Genomic DNA, 19,089 nt, shown 5'->3' with positions numbered 1-19,089 from the left:
GTTGTTTATCACAAATATGAGACACTCTAGTGCAGTCCACACATATGGGTCCTTGTATGATTCCACCTCTTTTATATCACATATGAGTTCACATCTCTACTCCAAATTTGTTGGCTGCAATTCAGACTTGTTGAGATGATCTTCAAATTTAGTTCATGTTGTGTCAACATCAGCTCAGATTCATCCAAGCCCTAATTATAACTTAAGATTATATGCCCAAGCTCGACTCAAGTTAAGCTTGATTTGCCCAAGTTGCCTGAATTGTATAAAAAAATGAGTTTTTTTTTTTTTTTTTTTTTTTTTTTTTGTGCAACTAAGTTAATTAATTTGTAAAATTCGAATCTATTAACATTTTTTTTAAAAAATAATTAATTTTCATACCAAATAATTTATATGATATAAGAGAGATAAGAATTAAAGAACCGATGTGCCGCTAAGGCAGTCTTTACAATTTCTACGTGAAAAAAAAAATATAAGATTTTATATTGTGTTACTTGTATTTATAATATATATTTAATATAATTTAACAATTTCTATTATTTTGACATCGTCTAATGACTAATAATTTATATGTTATATATATAATCCAAATTGTTTGATATTTTTACCAAAACCCATTTAAATTTAATTTGTGTTTTTAGAATTTTGTTCAAATCCATGCCAAATTTAAAAATATTTTGCCAAAGTTATGAAAAAAATTCAAGCTAAGCTCGGGTAATTTGGGTTGACCCTGCTCAGGTTGCACCTACTAATTTGTGAAAATTTATTTTATTCAACATTTTTATTTGTAAACCAAAATTAAAAGAAAACAGTCCCGTTCCGTGTGGGCCAATTTTACACTGGTATATTTGCGGCGGCATGGAAAAGTTGAACAGTGCAGACACTATAGACCAAACCAAAATTGGCTCACGAACATGAATGATATATCAACACTGACCAAAAAAAAAAATAATCAAATACGTAAGTAGGAACGTGAAGATCTAAAATATATATAATATAACCATCGTTGTATCAATTTCTATGATCACTGTAAACTAAGCAAAACAACTAATTAAGAATAATTGGACACGTATGAACATGTGTTCTCAAGTATGTCAGAAAGAGTCCGATGAGTGTCAGCATTCAATATGGGTGCACTACCTTATTAAAAGTGTCCATGCTTCTCAAGAATATCTAATTTATACTCAGTATATATTAACAAAGAAAGAAAGATTAGATATAAATCTCATACTTGACAATATGAATAAAATCTTGTGAAGAATTTAGATAAGTTGTATAATTATTCACACAATACGTCTGGTAAGAGATTAGTGCAAGCTTCCTCCACAATCTGAAAAGTGAAGGAGCAGATGTATAAACATCCATCATAACTACAAGCATCATCTATTACCTCAGCAAATTGGAGCAAATGAAGCCCTAAGACACGCTCATCTAAAAATTTGATATAAGAAATGGGGTTGAAGAGAAACATAAAAGAAAAGAGAGGGAAGAGAAGAGGATTAGAGTACCTAAAGTAGTGAAACGTTTGTTTTATCATACAGGATAAGTGACGTACAGGAACAAAGTAGCTTAAATCAATTTACACAAAGATGTAGAAAAACCCAGAGAGGCTCAAAAACATACAATTGGCAAAATATTCTAGAATTATGGTTTCAGAGTTCTCTACAAAGTCATTGTGCAGTGGTGCTAGTCAATACTCAAACAAGAAATCATACTAAAATAGTCCCCCTAAAAATTCAAGGAGAATATACAGAACTAGCTGCCTACACAAGGTAACGTATCATGAAAAAATGTCAAAGAGAAATGGCCTTTTTCAATAGATACATGCATACATACATATATATATATATATATATAATAACAACAGAACCATAAACAGCAGAAATTAGAATTATAATCTTTATATACAAATGTAAACATAGGCTATGACCTGTCTTTAGCAAGCTTTCACAACAAAAAAACAAAGACCAAGCTTTAGCATGTTTGAAAAAGACCAAGTCACTTCAAGAAATTAATAATAAACAAATGCACATGAAGGATAGAATGCAACAAAGATACTTCAGTTATAATGGCTTCAAGATGGAAGAGATCTTACCCTTTTTTTAATTCCTCTATGCTTTTACCAGATTTCCTCATGATAGATCATATTCTAGCATGCGAATACAGCAAATAGACAGCAGTATGTCCCTGCTCATCAATAAGTTTAGACAAGTAAGAAATGAACGGAATAGCCACAGTAACAGTGTTGCAATGGTCAAAATTAAATGTGAAATTGGTCAATCTGTTATTCTTCAAGTCAGCATACCTGCCAAGACAAAAAATTTAACCAAAGTGTATCAATCATATCAAAATACATCACTATATCCAACCCAATCAATACCCCTAGACTCAGTTTTAAGTATACAAATTGTCAGAACATTTTTTTAGGATACACCACATCCATTCAACATTGTTTTACTTCAAACATTGCAACTGTTAGTTTACAAAGACAAAATTCAACTCATTTTTCTTACTATCTTTTGAGAGAGAGAGAGAGAGAGAGAGAGAGAGAGTGTGAGGCTAATCTAAGAAATGAGTTCAGCCGGGTAGGGATCCTCTATCTTAAAATTTGTCTTTTTGTGTCTCATTTAATTCATAATTGTTAGATTATGTGAATATTTTAAAAAAAAAAAATTAAAAATATGATATTATAATTGTGAATGAGTTAGGACAAAAATTAGTGAAGTTTTGAGATAGAAGATCATTATTAGTTAGTTTCGAATTCCTTTATGTCTAGCATGAGATGTTAGATCATTAAGTCACATTAATTAGGCAAGGAATCTTATGTCCCTAAAATTTTTGTTCTCTTGTTTAAGTGTATTCTCAACTACATGATAAAGCATAAGATTTTATTTTTTCCAAATCTCTTTGTTCTTGTGTTCTAATATATTCTCAACCATTGAATTATTTTGCGAGATTCTCATGTCACTAGATTTTCATATGATTTTTTTTTTAATCGACGAAAGTTAGTTGTTAATTATTAGATTAGCGCTTGTGGAAGTTAGTCTCCTAACCCTTACAAAGCACTAAGGGTGTGTTTGATTGGACGGACTGGATAGAAGGGATTAGAATCTATAGGACTTGAGTTCTGAAACTGTGAATCTCCAAACTATTTGATTGGATTTGATATGTATTTTATGTTTGCTTTTTCATGTGATTAGATGTCTGAAAAGGACTATTTTTAATGAATCTAACGTTTGGTTAGACGGACTGGATATGATAAATGAACAAAAGACTATTTTACCCTTTTTCAATTGTTTACTAAGTGATAGCAATATTAAGCATATCTTTAATATTTTAATTATTTTTAGCTAGATTAAATAAAAATTTATTTCATTTTATTTTTTACACAATTAAAAAATTTATTTTTTTAAATTAAATAAATAAAATATCAATAAAAATATATGTTATTTTTTTAATTAAAATTTTAAATAAATTTTTTTTTAAAAATAATGATAATTAAACAATGAAATTAAATAAAACATCTATTAACATTTAAATAATAAAATAAAATAAAATATAAACAAAATTTTAAAATAAAAAATCAATAAAATATCTATAAAAAATTATTTTTAAAAAATAAATAAAACATCAATATAAAGTTAAATAAAATTATTTTATTTTTAAATTGAGACATTTAAATTTTATTGATTTTTACTACATATAATACATAATTAAATAGTAGAGGGTCAAGATGGTCATTTCACCACCTAATCCCAACAGTAAATAATTCCTCCAAAATTGTCCCTCCCCCCACCCCCAGATAGTCTAATCCTAGCCCTTCCTACTCCACCCACCACCACACTGCTGATTATTAAGGTTAACACCCCTTTGAAATTAAATAACCACTTAGAGAAACACTAACAAAACTACACAAAGGAGCAAAAATGCCACAAAGAAAAATGTCATGATGTGTCTTTTTATGCAATCTGGTGAGAAATTGTTAGTTTGTTACATGACAACAGCTAGTTTTTTAATTTAAAAAACCAAACTTTGAAAAAAAAACAAACGTCGGATTGGATGCTTCCCCCGATTACAATCCGCACAGTAAATAATCCCCCTCTTTATTCCCTCAATCAAACACACCTTAAGTGCTTGCCTCTATAACTCTTCTTTGGGAAGAGTTGATCGCATGACATTCTCCTTTAGACTAAGCTCGTAAGAGAGTCATAGTGGCCAAAATGACTGCCTTTGGACTGACCAATGACCTCCTCCTTCATATGATCTACAACTGAAAATGCATTGGAACAGAATTATACAAATCTTAGGACAAATGATCCTTGATTGCACAATCATATCCTAAGATTCTTATATTTTGAGATTTTTAAATCGCTCTATAATAAACCAGCTCATGTATTGGCTAAATTTGTAAACTTCTTATGATCAATGATGGTTTTCTATGTTCTACAACAAAAAACACACACACACACAAAAAAAAAAAAAATACTGCATCGTACAGTTGGTAATACATATGAGCCCTCCCCTCCCCCCTCCCAAAAAAAAAAAAAAAAAGCTTTAAAAAACAAAAATATCTCTCTTATTAATTAATTATTCTTTATCTTCCCTCACAAAGTGCATTAGCTCTAATCTACCATAATTCTTTTTTGCCATAATATCATTTTAGGATATTCCTAATATAAAATTGAACCAATCATGCAAAATGGAGCTAGTAGAAGTACTAACTTAGGAATCATCAATAAGATTAAAGCACTTATTTGTTTCACTTGTTACTTTAGAAAAAATAATTAATGATAATCACATTTTATTTTTCGCCTCACTCTCTTTTTTGAATTTTTATTCTTTCACATGGAGAATGTGAGACGCTAGAAAAAAAAAATTTATTTTGACTCATCAAATATAATTTTTGTTTTTTCATATTTTATTATTTTTAGTAATTTCCTTTCATATTCTAGTTACTTTTTTATTTTTTTTTAATGTACCTAATCGAAATGCACTTAAAAAGTAAAATATTTATGAAAAAATTATTTTTAAAAAATCAAAAAATACAAAAAAAAAAATAAAATTAAAAATAAAATTGTACCAAACTTTTGTTTTGTTTTTGTTTTTGTTTTTGTTTTTTTATTTTATTTGATTTTTTAAAAAAAATTCAAAAATATTTTATTTTTTAAGTGTATATGAATTAAGTGGATCTAAACGTTTAAAAAAAAAATTGATTAAAATATTAAAAATAGTTTAATAAAAAAAAATATGAAAAACAAACAACTCAAACTATATTTGAAACTTCAAAACCAAATAAATCTCTCTCCACTTGAGAAAACAAAAGAAACTCATGTTTGAATGAATATAGAAGTAAAGTATATGAAAATGAAATACAGATGTAAGATTTATTTTTGTTCTTTGTATTTTTATGAGCAATTTTTTTTTTTTTTTAACGTGTATTTTTATGAGCAACTTTGGTATTACCAAAAATATATTACCAACCAGCTTCTCTTTCTTATAATATTTTTCAAATGATTACATCCAAACAGTACGAATATTATTACCTTTTCGAAATAATGCACAATGTATACATGTATATATATATATATATATATCTTTAGCTATACACTGATGTTGAATTGAGAGAGAGAGAGAGAGGGAGAGGGAGAGAGAGAGAGAGAAGTAAAACAAGTTATTTTATATGTAATCTTTTTATTGGGTTAAAAAAATGATAAAAAGTAAAACAGATATTAGTAACAAATCCTTCTTTTATTTTTTGTTTAATTACCCATAAAATAAATAACAATTCATTGATAACCATCAAAAGGAGAAAACCACCCCCAACATAAAACTGTTCAACGTAGAGCAAGAACCCACTCCTGCAGGCTGCAGCATTGCTCATATGGAAACTAGGGGTGTACACGGTCCGGATTGATTCGGTTCTGAGAAAATTCAAGGACCGAACCGATCCTAACGATTCTGTGATTTTGAGAACCAGACTAGACCGTTACACTTGTAAAATCGGACCAGAACCAAACCGAAAAAACGATTCGGTTTCGGTTTGGTTTACGGTTTCAAAATTTTCTATTTACAAGAATAAATTTTAATATTAGCAAAATAATTACTCACTAATTACATTTAACTCATGATAAAAACTAATAATATTAAGGCATTACTTAATATTACATATATATACCATCCTAATATCATTAAAATTATAAAAAATCAATTAATAAAAATAAAACTTGATATTATATATATATATATATATATCTTTTAAAATTCGGTTTGGTTTGGTTCGAACCGCAATTTTTTCATAAAATCCATTAACCGAACCGTTTTTACGATTCTCATATTTCTTAATCCGAAACCGAACCAATTCTTAATAGAACCGAACCAAATCGAACCGTATGATTCGGTCTGGTTCAGTCCGAATTACCGGTTTGAACGGATTTTTGCACAGTCCTATGGAAAACCGATATCATTTTCATTTTGGAAAACAAAAAATTAAAAAAAAAAAAAAAAAATCATCAAACCAGAATGAGGCTGCTCACGTTCTTGTGCGCCCAGTTGTGTGTGCCTAATTCATGGCTAACGGCCGTTTCTAACTCCTTTCTGTATCCAGACCCGAGAGAGTCACAATCCAAATTTTGACACATTGAGAAAGCAACATGTTTTTTCTATTCAAAATATAAGCCGTCAACACAACATGAAATAAAAATTACAAAATATCAAAGATCTTAGTGACATTCGACTGAATGGGCGCAGCAATCTTTTGCCTCTTATAATGCTAATACAATGTGTATAAAATCTATAGTTGCTTGCCCAAACTAAAATTATCAAAGAACCATAAATACTTGGCTCAACGAATCTCTTCCTGAAATGTCATATCTTGTACACGGGTACAATACCAAGTAAATAGAAGCATTTCCGCATGACCACTGCAGTCGCTTCACATAACAAGAGCCTGCTCGTCTCCTCTGTTGATCCAACAACCTGCCCAAAATTTTAAAATCATGAAATCCATCCACAAGGATGTTGCCAAACCAACCTGTTCAATTACTACTCACAACAATAGGGGCATCTTTTCATCCTTTCCAGATATTTTCATTTATGATATAAAATAAATTATTTCCATTACATACTGTTTCAGACTAGTCAATATGATTTGAAATTATTTTCACTCTTATGATCCATAGAATAAGAAATGTTCATTTTACACAATTCTTTTAAGAAAAAATTGCTTTCTTTGATAAAATAATAAACACAATATTCAAGTGATGACCTTTCTATTTATTATCTTTTGTTATTTCTAGTTCTGGGGTGGGAATTCTGATTTTCCCTAGCAAGCTAACAAAAAAAATATATATATATATATATATAGACATAGATGAACCCATAATCCCACTCCTAGAGGCAAAATCCACCTCAAACTTAAATGTGTAAAATCAAACTAGTGTCAGCTTTCTCACGAATCAGCCTCGCGATGTTGTATCTGGGCAGCAATTAGGTGCCTATGGTCTTCTTTATAGCTAGGATAGTGATTGCATAGTTGACCAGGTGTTCTCTAACCAGTCTGAATATGCACATTAGTTTCTTCATTGTAAAGCAGTCACCCAACCATCTAAATCCAATCAAGCATAATCACGATAAACAGATAAATCTAACATGTACTGCAATTAAAAGATAAGGCCACATATTAATGGCTTTTGACACTGCATAATGAGAGAGAGAGAGAGAGAGAGAGAGAGAGAGAGAGAGAATACTTTTTAAAGTATCCTGACTAGTCCTAGACTCAAAGAAAGAATCCTATTTCTATTGGCTATTGGTATTGATTTGATGTCATCAAAGATCTTTATAGAGACTATGCATTTCACGGCCACTGCCACTTTTAGCCTGTAATTATTATTATTTTTTTGATAAATAAATAAATTTTATTGAAAGAGCATCAAGATGATGCAAAAATACAAAAACTTCAAAAGGATAATTACCAACTCCTATCGAAGAATGTCATCTAAGAAATCTAAAAAAACCAAACAAATCTGGATCAAACTTCCGTTCCATCCAACTATATAAAACTATAAGAAGGTGACTCTCAAGCCAAGAAGCACTATTATCAGCAATGTTTCTTTCCACATATTGGTTATAGATTGAATTTTTGGGTTTAATCACTTCATTCTTGATTCAAATTATCAAGTACTGTTTCCTTGATATGTTTGCATTGGTAAGCAAAAAACATTATTATTTCCAAAAACTAGAGTATGTAGTAAACAAAAATTGCCAATAAAACCACTTGTTGGTCTTGTTTGGGGCAATGCTCAACTTTGTTGAGTTCATAAAAACGCGCTTGTTAATTGTTTTGGAGTACAAGGACCACTTGGGAGCTTCTATTTGAACACCATCATTCATCTTAGAACACACCATCTTCTAAGTTCACACCACACCCAATTTAAATTTTTTAAGTTTTTGATCAATTTACATCATCAATTTTCAAATAATACCAAAATACCCTCTTCTTTTCCAATTTTCAAACCTTAACCCTCACCTATCCGTCACCTGCCGCCACTGCCATCCCCCTCCCGAGCCCTGTCGCCTCATCCCCATTCCCTTCCCACCTTGACACATCCTGCCTTGCCTCCCTACCTCATCCCCCCCCCCCCCTCCCCCCGGCAGCCCCTCCTAGTGATGGATATGTGTGTCCTCCAAATGTCCAAAGCTTGTCGTGGTCTAATAAAATATAAATAATAGGATACGTATGGATATATGTTCTCAACTCAAGTGTCAGGAAGAGTCATGCTTCTCAAGAATATCTAATTTATACTTGGTATATATATTTTTTCGATTGGCACTGGAGATATCGGATCAAAACCCGACTAATCCCTATGGGTGCACAAACTCTCGGCAAGGAGTTTTCCACAAATGCACCACAGTAAATTCAAAGGTTTTCTCCCAATCTAATGACCCAAAAGAATTGTTAGCATCTAAGAGGTTTAAACCTTTGAGAGAGTACACCCCCATGACCTAAGGCATTGCTACTAGGCCAACCCCTTGGGGTTTATACTTGGTATATATTAACAAAGAAAGAACAATTAGATGTAAATCTCATACCTGACAATTTGAATAAAATCTTGTGAAGAACTCAGATAAGTTGTATAAGTATTCACACAATACATTGGGTAAGAGATTAGTGCAAGCTTCCTCCACAATCTGAAAAGTGAAAGAGCATATGTATAAACATCCATCATAACTACAAGCATCATCTGTAAGCTATGTAACTAATGTGCAATCAAAGATAGAAAACCTGCACGGGACAGTTATTTCTTGAATGCATCTCTTACCTCAGCAAATTGGAGCAAATGAAGCCCTAAGGCACGCTCATCTGGATGGGCCAAGACTATTGTTCCAGTCTGTCTCAAAAGAAAAAAACAAAATAAGAAAAGGGGGTGAAGAGAAACATAAAAGAAAAGATAGGGAAGAGAAGAGGATTATAGTACCTAAAGTAGTGAAATTGTTTTTTTATCATACAGGGTAAGTGACGTACAAAAACAAAATACCTTGATAAATTTACACAAAGATGTAGAAAAATCCAAAGAGGCACAAAAACCTACAATTGCCAAAATATTCTACAACTATGCTTTCAGAGTTCTCTCCATAGTCATTGTGCAATAGTTCTAGTTAATACTCAAACAAGAAATCATACTAAAATAGTCCCCCAAAAAATCCAAGGAGAATATGCAGAACTAGCTACCCACACCAGGTATCATAAGAAAATGTCAAAGAGAAATGGCCTTTTCAATAGATAAATATACATATATATAATAACAACAGAACCATAAACAGCAGAAATTAGGGTTATAATCTTTATATACACATGTAAACATAGGCTATGACCTGTCTCTTTAGCAAGCTTACAGAAGAAAAAAAAAAGAAAAGACCAAGCTTTAGCATGTCTGAGAAAGACTAAGTCACTTCAAGAAATTAATAAATAAATGCACATGAAGGATGGAATGCAACAAAGATTTCAGTTATAACTGCTTCAAGATGGAAGAGATCTTACCTTTCTCAATTCCTCTATGTTTTTACCAGATTTCCTGATGATAGAACATATTCTAGCATGCGCATACAGCAAATAGACAGCAGTATTTCCCTGCTCATCAATAAGTTTAGACAAGTAAGAAATGAATGGAATAGTCACAGTAACAGTGTTGCAGCATTATTATAATTTGAGAATGACAATGTACACGAAAAACAAGAATGACAATGTGTTGACAAAAAATAAATATCTATCGATTTTGACTTTTTGATTATGGCCAAATCCTATTTAATTGATTATGGCTTGTCGATTATGGCCAAATCTAGCCTCATTGGTTGTGACCAGTCGATTTTGGTCCGTCGACTCAAACCATTAAGTATTTAAATATAAAAGTATGGCCACATATATTATTATTATTATTATTATTATTATTATTATTATTATTGTTTTTGTTTGTTTTATTGTAATGCAGGTTGTTTGTACCTATTTTCTAAAGTTGTATGTCGACAGAAATTTGGTGGTGATCTTGGCAAGTCTTGGGTTTCAAGTTGAAGTGTGTGGGGGTAGAAAAGAGAGTTGGAAGCAATTATAGACAGTTATGAGCAGTTAACGAAATGGCTAGAAAGAAGGAAATAATCTTTGAAAGAGCAAAAGAAAGTGGCTAAAATGATGGGAACACATGGACTCAAATGCGTAAAGAAACTGCCTATAGCAGTTGTTGAGCAATGGAAATCGTAGACAAAAGCCTATATATAGGCTCAAGGAGGAAGCAAGAAAGGGGGAACAAAAATCAATCAACACTCAATCTGAGTTCAATTAGGAGTAGATTACTTTAACATATCATAGGATTTTAGTTTGTTTCTCTCTATCGATAACCTCCAAAGAAGTCCTTGAATCTGTCAAAACATAGAACACCAACCACAGTTGCTTAATCTATTTTTTGTTTGTAAAATTTTGATTTCTTTGTCGAATCTCCTCTGTCGATTTGACTTAAACCAGATTTTTGCTAACATATTTTGGTGTAATGTAGGTTGTTTGTACCTATTTTCTAAAGTTGTATGCCAACAGAAATTTGGTGGTGATCTTGGCAAGTCTTGGGTTTCAAGTTAAAGTGTGTGGGGGTAGAAAAGAGTTGGAAGCAATTATAGATAGTTATGAGCAGTTAAGGAAACGGCTAGAAAGAAGGAAATAATCTTTGAAAGAGCAAAAGAAAGTGGCTAAAATGATGGGAACACATGGACTCAAATGGGTAAAGAAACTGCCAATAGCAATTGTTGAGCAATGGAAATCGTGGACAAAAGCCTATAAATAGGCTCAAGGAGGAAGCAAGAAAGGAGGAACAAAATCAATCATCAACACTCTATATGAGTTCAATTAGGAGTAGATTACTTTTAACATATCTAGGAGTAGTTTATTCTCTATAAGAGTAGTTTTAATTTAGTATTTCTGTGATAGTTTTCTGGTTCTTGTAATCAGTAAACTTTTTTCTAGTTCTTTTTGTATTTTTGTTTTTTGTTCTTGTTCAAATCTTTGTAACAAGTAACAATTTCAGTAATACAATATCAGTTTTTAGTTTGTTTCTCTCTATCGATAACCTCCAAAGAAGTCTTTGAATCTGTCAAGGCATAGGACACTAACCACAGTTGCTTGATCTGTTTTTTGTTTGTAAGATTTTGGTTTCTTTGTCGAATCTCCTTTGTCGATTTGACCTGAACCAGATTTTTGCTAACATATTTTGGCACACCTAGTGGGACCTGTCTAATTTGGAGTGATGACGAAGAAGGAGCAAACGGATATGCATGGAGATTCAGACTTGGGCCAAACTAGTGGCTCATTCATAAAAATAAAAAATGCTCTTTTTCTTCGAATGGAGCAATTATTGGAAAGCATGCTTCCACATGAAAAGCAAGAATTGTTTGAAGAACTGAATGCCATCTTTAATTTCAAGTTGGCTCACAAAATGCAAACCATTATTCATGAAGAGCCAAGGTATGAAAATAATATAGCTCGAGGGATGAACACACCAAATCATGAAGATAACATAACTTTGGATAGTTTTCATAGGCCATTAATGGCTAAAATTAAAAAACAGCCCATTCTCCTGAAAGATGTTAAAAATCTATCACAAAATGATGGTGAAAATTTACTTGGGGAGCATAATTTTAAGCCAAAGATGGCTAAAAATTATGAACATGGGGGGGATAATTTTAAGCCAAATATGGCTGAAAATTATCAACAAAACAATGATGAGCAACAATCCTTTTTGGCAAAAGAAGACAAAAATCATTGGGGAGAAAAGCAAGTTTTTGAGCGAAACATGACTAAAATTGATGAACAATCAACTGTTTATGAATTCAACATTTTTGATATCATTCAAAATGATGAAATATATGAAGTTTTAAAGCCAATTTATACTATGGCTTTTGATGTTCAAAATTTATTTTGGATTTGTGGATCACACCAAAACTCAATTTTAATGAAATGGTTAACAAAACAACAATTGTTAGAGAACATTTTTCTGTTGATTGCATGTAATGCATAATTAACGATGGTTATTTGGCTAAGTATGGCCAATAAAGGTATAGTAGGTTCATGTAGTATTAGCCAATGAAAATAATAAAAGAAGATAAGTGTTTGCAAGGCCATGTATGAATGTGCACAGGTCTGTTTTGAAGATGAAAATGCTGGAATAGATGTCGGTGCAGGAGTCATTGATCCTGATTACAGAGGAGAAGTGAAAGTACTTCTTTTCAATCATAATCAGGAGGAATTCATAGTTCGTGCCGGTGACAGAATTGCCCAAATCATCTTTGAGAAAGTTTCTTTACCAAGAATGGTGGAGAAAGATGCTCGCAATCTCTGTGACATCCGAAATGATGAAAGACATGATGCTCGCAACTGGAGGAGCACTGAAGGATTTGGAAGCACCGGAAAAGCTGCCTTGGAGTACAGGGATGAAGATTCAGATGATTCTTTGGAGTATCATGATCCTTTGGGATTTTGCGATCTGCGGGTATTCTGTCTCTGCTTCTTCCTCTATTTCCTCCATCATGGCGATTATGTTGAGAGTGGAGTCAGATTCTTCTTCTTCATGTTGATATCCCAAAGGATCATGATACTCCAAAGAATCATCTGAATCTTCATCCCTGTACTCCAAGGCAGCTTTTCCGGTCATTGTTAACTCCGCGTCGGAAATTTGATCGTATTCCTGTATAAGAAGGTCTTTCAGGAATATTGATTGAAGGGCCATGTCCCGTTGCTGGTGGATAACCTGGGGGACCCATCATAGAATCCTGCGGAGGATTATAATGAGAGGTTACCGCTGATGATGAGGATAAAAGATAATGAGGCTGCTGCCGCTTTTCAAGGCTTTCAACTTTGCGATCTGCGGGTATTCTGTCTCTGCTTCTTCCTCTATTTCCTCCATCATGGCGATTATGTTGAGAGTGGAGTCAGATTCTTCTTCTTCATGTTGATATCCCAAAGGATCATGATACTCCAAAGAATCATCTGAATCTTCATCCCTGTACTCCAAGGCAGCATTGATACTGTCAATTGGATATAAATTAGAAATTATTTAATTTCCCCAATAATGTCTGTTTCGATAAAATGGTTATAGAACTCTTCAAAAATTTGAGTGAACTCATTTTTAAGAGTTGGAGGGCATTGTTTGCATTATAAATTAGTTTCCAGCGATTGTAGCCTGTCAATTATGGCCAAAATAATTTATGAATTTTAGTAAATATGGATTGTCCTAAATTTTTGTCCTTTATCTCATTTAAGGAAAAATTCATTTTTACCTTAAATGAGGGGGGCATTGTTGACACCAAAAAATAAATATCTGTAGATTATGACTTTTTGATTATGGCCAAATCCTATTTAATTGATTATGGCTTGTCGATTATGGCCAAATTTAATCTCATTGGTTGTGACCAGTCGATTTTGGTCTATCGATGGTCTGTCGAATCAAACCATAAAGTATTTTAATATAAAAGTATGGCCACATATATATTTATATTTGATATTATTATTATTGTTGTTGTTGTTTGTTTTATTGTAATGCTGGCTGTTTATACCTATTTTCTAAAGTTGTATGTCGAAAGAAATTTGGTGGTGATCTTGGCAAGTCTTGGGTTTCAAGTTAAAGTGTGTGGGGGTAGAAAAGAGTTGGAAGCAATTATAGATAGTTATGAGCAGTTAAGGAAACGGCTAGAAAGAAGGAAATAATCTTTGAAAGAGCAAAAGAAAGTGGCTAAAATGATGGGAACACATGGACTCAAATGGGTAAAGAAACTGCCAATAGCAATTGTTGAGCAATGGAAATCGTGGACAAAAGCCTATAAATAGGCTCAAGGAGGAAGCAAGAAAGGAGGAACAAAATCAATCATCAACACTCTATATGAGTTCAATTAGGAGTAGATTACTTTTAACATATCTAGGAGTAGTTTATTCTCTCAATGAGTAGTTTTAATTTAGTGTTTCTGTGATGGTTTTTTGGTTCTTGTAATCAGTAAACTTTTTTCTAATTTTTTTGTATTTTTGTTTTTTGTTCTTGTTCAAATCTTTGTAACAAGCAACAATTTCAGCAATACAATTTCAGTTTTGAGTTTGTTTCTCTCTATTGATAACCTCCAAAGAAATCCTTGAATCTGTCAAGGCATAGAACACCAACCACAATTGCTTGATCTGTTTTTTGTTAGTAAAATTTTGGTTTCTTTGTCGAATCTCCTCTGTCGATTTGACCTGAACCAGATTTTTGCTAACACAATGACAACTCAATAGGGCCTTAAACAATCTAGTTCTAAATGCCTAAAACAAAAGCTGTGATAAAATACTCCTCCAATATTTATAAAAACAATAGTAGCTCCTTCAACTAAACTCAACTGCATGCTGCCAAAACAGCAATCGTTAAATGCACCTTATCATTAAGCATCTGGTCAAAATTAAATGTGTAATTGGTCAATCTGTTATTCTTCAGGTCGGCATACCTGCCAAGACAAAAAAGTTAACAAGATAAGTACTATCAATCATATCACAATACATCACCATATCCAACCCAATCGATACCCCTAGACTCAGTTTAGTGTACAAATTGTCACAGAAATTTTTTTAGGATACACCACATGCATATATAACATATTCAAAATTGTTTTACCCCAAACATTGCAACTGTCAGTTTAGAAAGACAAAATCCAACAACAGCAACACAGTCAACATTTTTTTTAACAGCAACAAAAGAAAGATTTTATTAAGATGGAAAAGAGAAGAAAAATATACAAAAGGAGGACAAGCAACAGAGTCAACATTGCCAAGTAAAAAAATTAACGAGGATAGAGGATCTTACTTAACAGCCCCATAACCAACTGCCTCGGCTGTTTGATCAAGCTCCTCCTCTGTCCATTCATCAGCTTTACCTGATCAAGATTTGAAGAGATTATATCAAAACTTAAGTTTTAACTAATGTATCAAAAAGAGGAGATGTTATGTCATGTATGAGTTCATAGATATGAGGAACATAAAAAGCGCTGCCTTGCTATAAGAAAACAACTAAAGTGCAGATCATTCATTATTATACCTCGTTCTACAAGAACTGCTTTACAGCGACTTTTTGCTTCATCAAGCAAATCAACTAATCGAACCACTTCAGTACTGCGAGTTCGAAATCGTTTCCCATCTTCTCCAAGAACAAGACCAAAACCCACATGCTTAGTTTTAGGATACATATTCTCACCAGCTGGAAGCCAACCAGCACGTTTCGCAGCCTAATAGAAGGAGCGATAGAAAGGAAGGCCGTCAAACTCATGGTGGTATGTTACCCATCTCTCTACAAAGCATGAAAAGTCATGAAGCACAGGACATGACATTTGGTACTTACAGTGAAGAACATTTCAAAGTGCTCTCGCTGGCCAACATCAGTAAGATAGATTATCCACTCAGCTTTTTCTTCATTAAGACGATACCTAATTATTGAAAGCAGCTGGTTTAACAGAAATGCACTCATTCCGCTACCACTCCAACAAAAAGTGCACAAGCAATGCATGTCCAACCATGACATTTAAGTTCTAATAGCAGTCACATATTACCCAGATAAACTTTTAAAATGGGTCATAAAATTCCATCTAACAGATCTCTTTTCAATCACATGAACCACAAGATGATTCTATCATATAATTTATACCTTTATACGAAGAAACATGGAGAGATGCATTATATAAATCATGCAGATCAGATGCTAGATTAAACATGGATAAGTATAGATGCAAGAATGAATGACATATAGAAGGGTCATATAATTTACACTTTAATCAACTCCAAATTTTAAAACACTAACCAAAGAGCCGCAAGATCAGTGGAAGCATAGTTTAAACCACCATCCTTCTTCACAACAATTAAAGGTATATTTTTCCCCCCAATAAAGATCACACGAGCACCTTCACTTTCTTCAATTAATCCTTTCTTGTCCAATTCCTCTAAAACTCCAGGTATATATGGATTGTAAAAGCTTTCTCCCTGACAGGAAGAAAAAAAACAAAATAATTACAAGTGACTTTGCCACTCAATCATAAGAACAGTCGATTTCATGAGTACGATATGTTCATTGCTCATATGAAATTCAAATAAGGGCAAATCATGCCACCATCTGACACTCCCTGCAACTTCACTTCCAAATAGGGTTTTGAATAGCATGTGTAACAATAATCAAATTCAGGAATAAGCATAATGTAAGACTTATCAGAGAGAGAGAGTTGCTATATATCACAAAAAGTCTTCACCCCCTATGTGTTTCCCATGGGTCATGGTAAGTCCCACTATTTTGTAATATGGTGGATCCTACACATACACTATCCATACACATTGCTTTTATTGCATGGAAAACATGGGAAGTGAAATAAAATGGTGAAAAAAAAATCTGGTGATAAATAGCATTTCTCTATCAGAAAACATTAAATATATAGATATATGCCATTATAGTGTACTGTTCTGCTGAACACTTGACCTGTATCAGATGTGAAGCAGAAGAATTTCTCAATGTCAAAGACAATATCACTGGGCAAACACACAACTTTGACTTCATACTGATGAGACATTTTATGGTTAACATAACCACAAATCAGCATTAACCAACTTAGTCACTCTAGCCTGAACATGTTCTGATGCATTCCTCACTCCTTACACATCTACCATTCAAGAATGAGAATCCATTAATTATAAATATATATATATATATATATATGTATAACATTTTCCATAAAGTTTCAATTTTACAATTGTTCAAAATCCATTGCAAAGGAATCATTGTCTAAAACACCAAATGCCACCTCAAACCCATCACCTATCTATATCTTTACTTTTAATTTTCCTGATTGAAACTAGCATATAAAATACTAGTTCTATTGAATTGAGTAATTTGCTTGAGTCCAAAATAAAAAAGAATAAACAATGATAAATTACATTTATGGGCCTCTGGCCTCCCATACTGTAAGCCTGTACCATACTAATGTCCTCATTGCATATGCAATAATGTAATTCAACTAAGATTCATAGTCTAGTCTTGCCACAGTTCTTGTGCCCACTAATTTAAGGTAATCTTTTAGTTATTACAGCTATACAAGAAGTAACTAAGATGACGAAATAACAATGTTTTGCGTTTGTAGAATTGTGATCTTAGATATCAATCTAGCATCAGTTCAAGTAGTCATACAAAATGGCCAACCTGATAACATGAGTCAAAATATAAAGTGACAATGACTTAAAGCAGATACATTTGAATCGGATGAAATATACACTTGGTGGGGCAGGGGGCTGTGAACCATAAACCAAGAATGTTCTATTTTTAGCATGCACGCTATAGATTGAAATCAAAAGTTGGTGTCTTTTTTAAGTGGCTCCATGGTGCAGAAAACTGGTGTGGAAAATACAATTAATGTTTGACATTGTCATTAGTTAGAAAGAAAAATATTAGTTAAGTACCTTCTCCTCTATCTTAATCCCTAGGCGTTGATAAACTCTTTGATATCCCCTTCGACTGATTTCACAGATTTGTGCCCATGCCTTTCGATACTTCTGTTCCCCACCCTGTGATACAAGTTATGCCATAGGAAATGAAACCAAATAAGATAAATGATGAAACATAATGAAACCTCGAGATAAAATCAGTAACCAAATTTTCTTCCAAAACGAAGAAACAAAATTTATAGTATATAAATCAGATTTCCTCCAAAATAGAAAATTGAAATTTATAGCTTTTAAGTTCTTTTACAAATGAGAAATTTAATTATTACTATAATCAACCTCACAAGTCTTTAAGGCATAAAGGTAAATGATTCACCTGGAGACTGACCACCGCTTGTTGTGCCCTCTCCTTGAATCCAGGATCACTGTCAAATCTTTGCTTTGATGCCTTATAGAATGCCTAACAACAGCATTCAAGTTAAATCAATAATACCCACTTTCGTTGAATTTCATGATTCATTTCAATGAAAAAAAACTGAATCAAAGGCATAAGTTGCTCAAAGCAGCACAAGCAACTAGTTACTTGAATTGCTTGCTAATATAAGCAAGGGACTTTGTTGCTTGAATGTAGCATAAAAAATATTCAAGTGACATGAAGAAGTATTCTATCTGTAAAAATTCAAGAATTTGACCTAATTTCCAAAAAATTTATCTCACCTCGAGATCTCCGATAGCTTGATCATTGACAACCTCCACATTTGGAAATTTTTCGAAAAGAAATTCAATTAGCATACCAAACTGCAAAACATAAATAATATCTTTAAGACATAATAGGAAAGTACCAAAAAAATTATCGAAATCGACTTTCATAATTCAGACAGCAAAGAGGCCATAATATTATCACCTTCTAGAGCAGCAATAATCAATAAAAAATTTAAAAGAGTATAATTTTTCCACTTAATAGAATTATACAAGAAGGGTCTGTTGGAGTTCCTTCTTCCACCACATATTAGGGGAGGAAAAGGCACTGAAGAACTTCAAACTACTGTTGTTCACCCAAGAAATTATTTTGATCCAAATGAAAAAGTTAACTTATAAAATGGGACAACCCATGACTAAAACCC

At 32.6% G+C, this 19,089-nt stretch overlaps 1 protein-coding gene across 12 annotated transcripts in view; it reads right to left on the bottom strand.

Moving 5' to 3' along the window:
• Nucleotides 1-6,627: 6,627 nt before the first annotated feature.
• The window catches only part of LOC114289079 (arginine--tRNA ligase, chloroplastic/mitochondrial), a 42,979-nt gene continuing 30,517 nt past the window's right edge, over nt 6,628-19,089 (bottom strand). For 11 of the 12 annotated variants that reach the window (XM_082883146.1, XM_082883182.1, XM_082883186.1 and 8 more), the window contains 12 exons: nt 18,683-18,763; nt 18,342-18,425; nt 17,984-18,088; nt 16,344-16,522; nt 15,888-15,972; nt 15,588-15,774; nt 15,357-15,426; nt 14,931-15,000; nt 10,037-10,126; nt 9,318-9,386; nt 9,088-9,186; nt 6,628-6,975 (listed from right to left, as the gene is read on the bottom strand). In XM_082883146.1, coding sequence (XP_082739272.1) covers nt 6,865-6,975; nt 9,088-9,186; nt 9,318-9,386; nt 10,037-10,126; nt 14,931-15,000; nt 15,357-15,426; nt 15,588-15,774; nt 15,888-15,972; nt 16,344-16,522; nt 17,984-18,088; nt 18,342-18,425; nt 18,683-18,763 — 1,230 coding nt within the window. In that variant the 3' untranslated portion in view covers nt 6,628-6,864. The remainder of the gene's footprint in view (nt 6,976-9,087; nt 9,187-9,317; nt 9,387-10,036; nt 10,127-14,930; nt 15,001-15,356; nt 15,427-15,587; nt 15,775-15,887; nt 15,973-16,343; nt 16,523-17,983; nt 18,089-18,341; nt 18,426-18,682; nt 18,764-19,089) is intronic. The other variant, XR_014338026.1, reaches the window with a different exon arrangement.

This window comes from Camellia sinensis, chromosome 1 (assembly GCF_055761805.1).
Source record: "Camellia sinensis isolate YWXY chromosome 1, ASM5576180v1, whole genome shotgun sequence".
NCBI lineage: Eukaryota > Viridiplantae > Streptophyta > Magnoliopsida > Ericales > Theaceae > Camellia > Camellia sinensis.
Note: the sequence above shows the minus strand (reverse complement) of the source record. Positions and strands in the feature narration are given on the sequence as shown.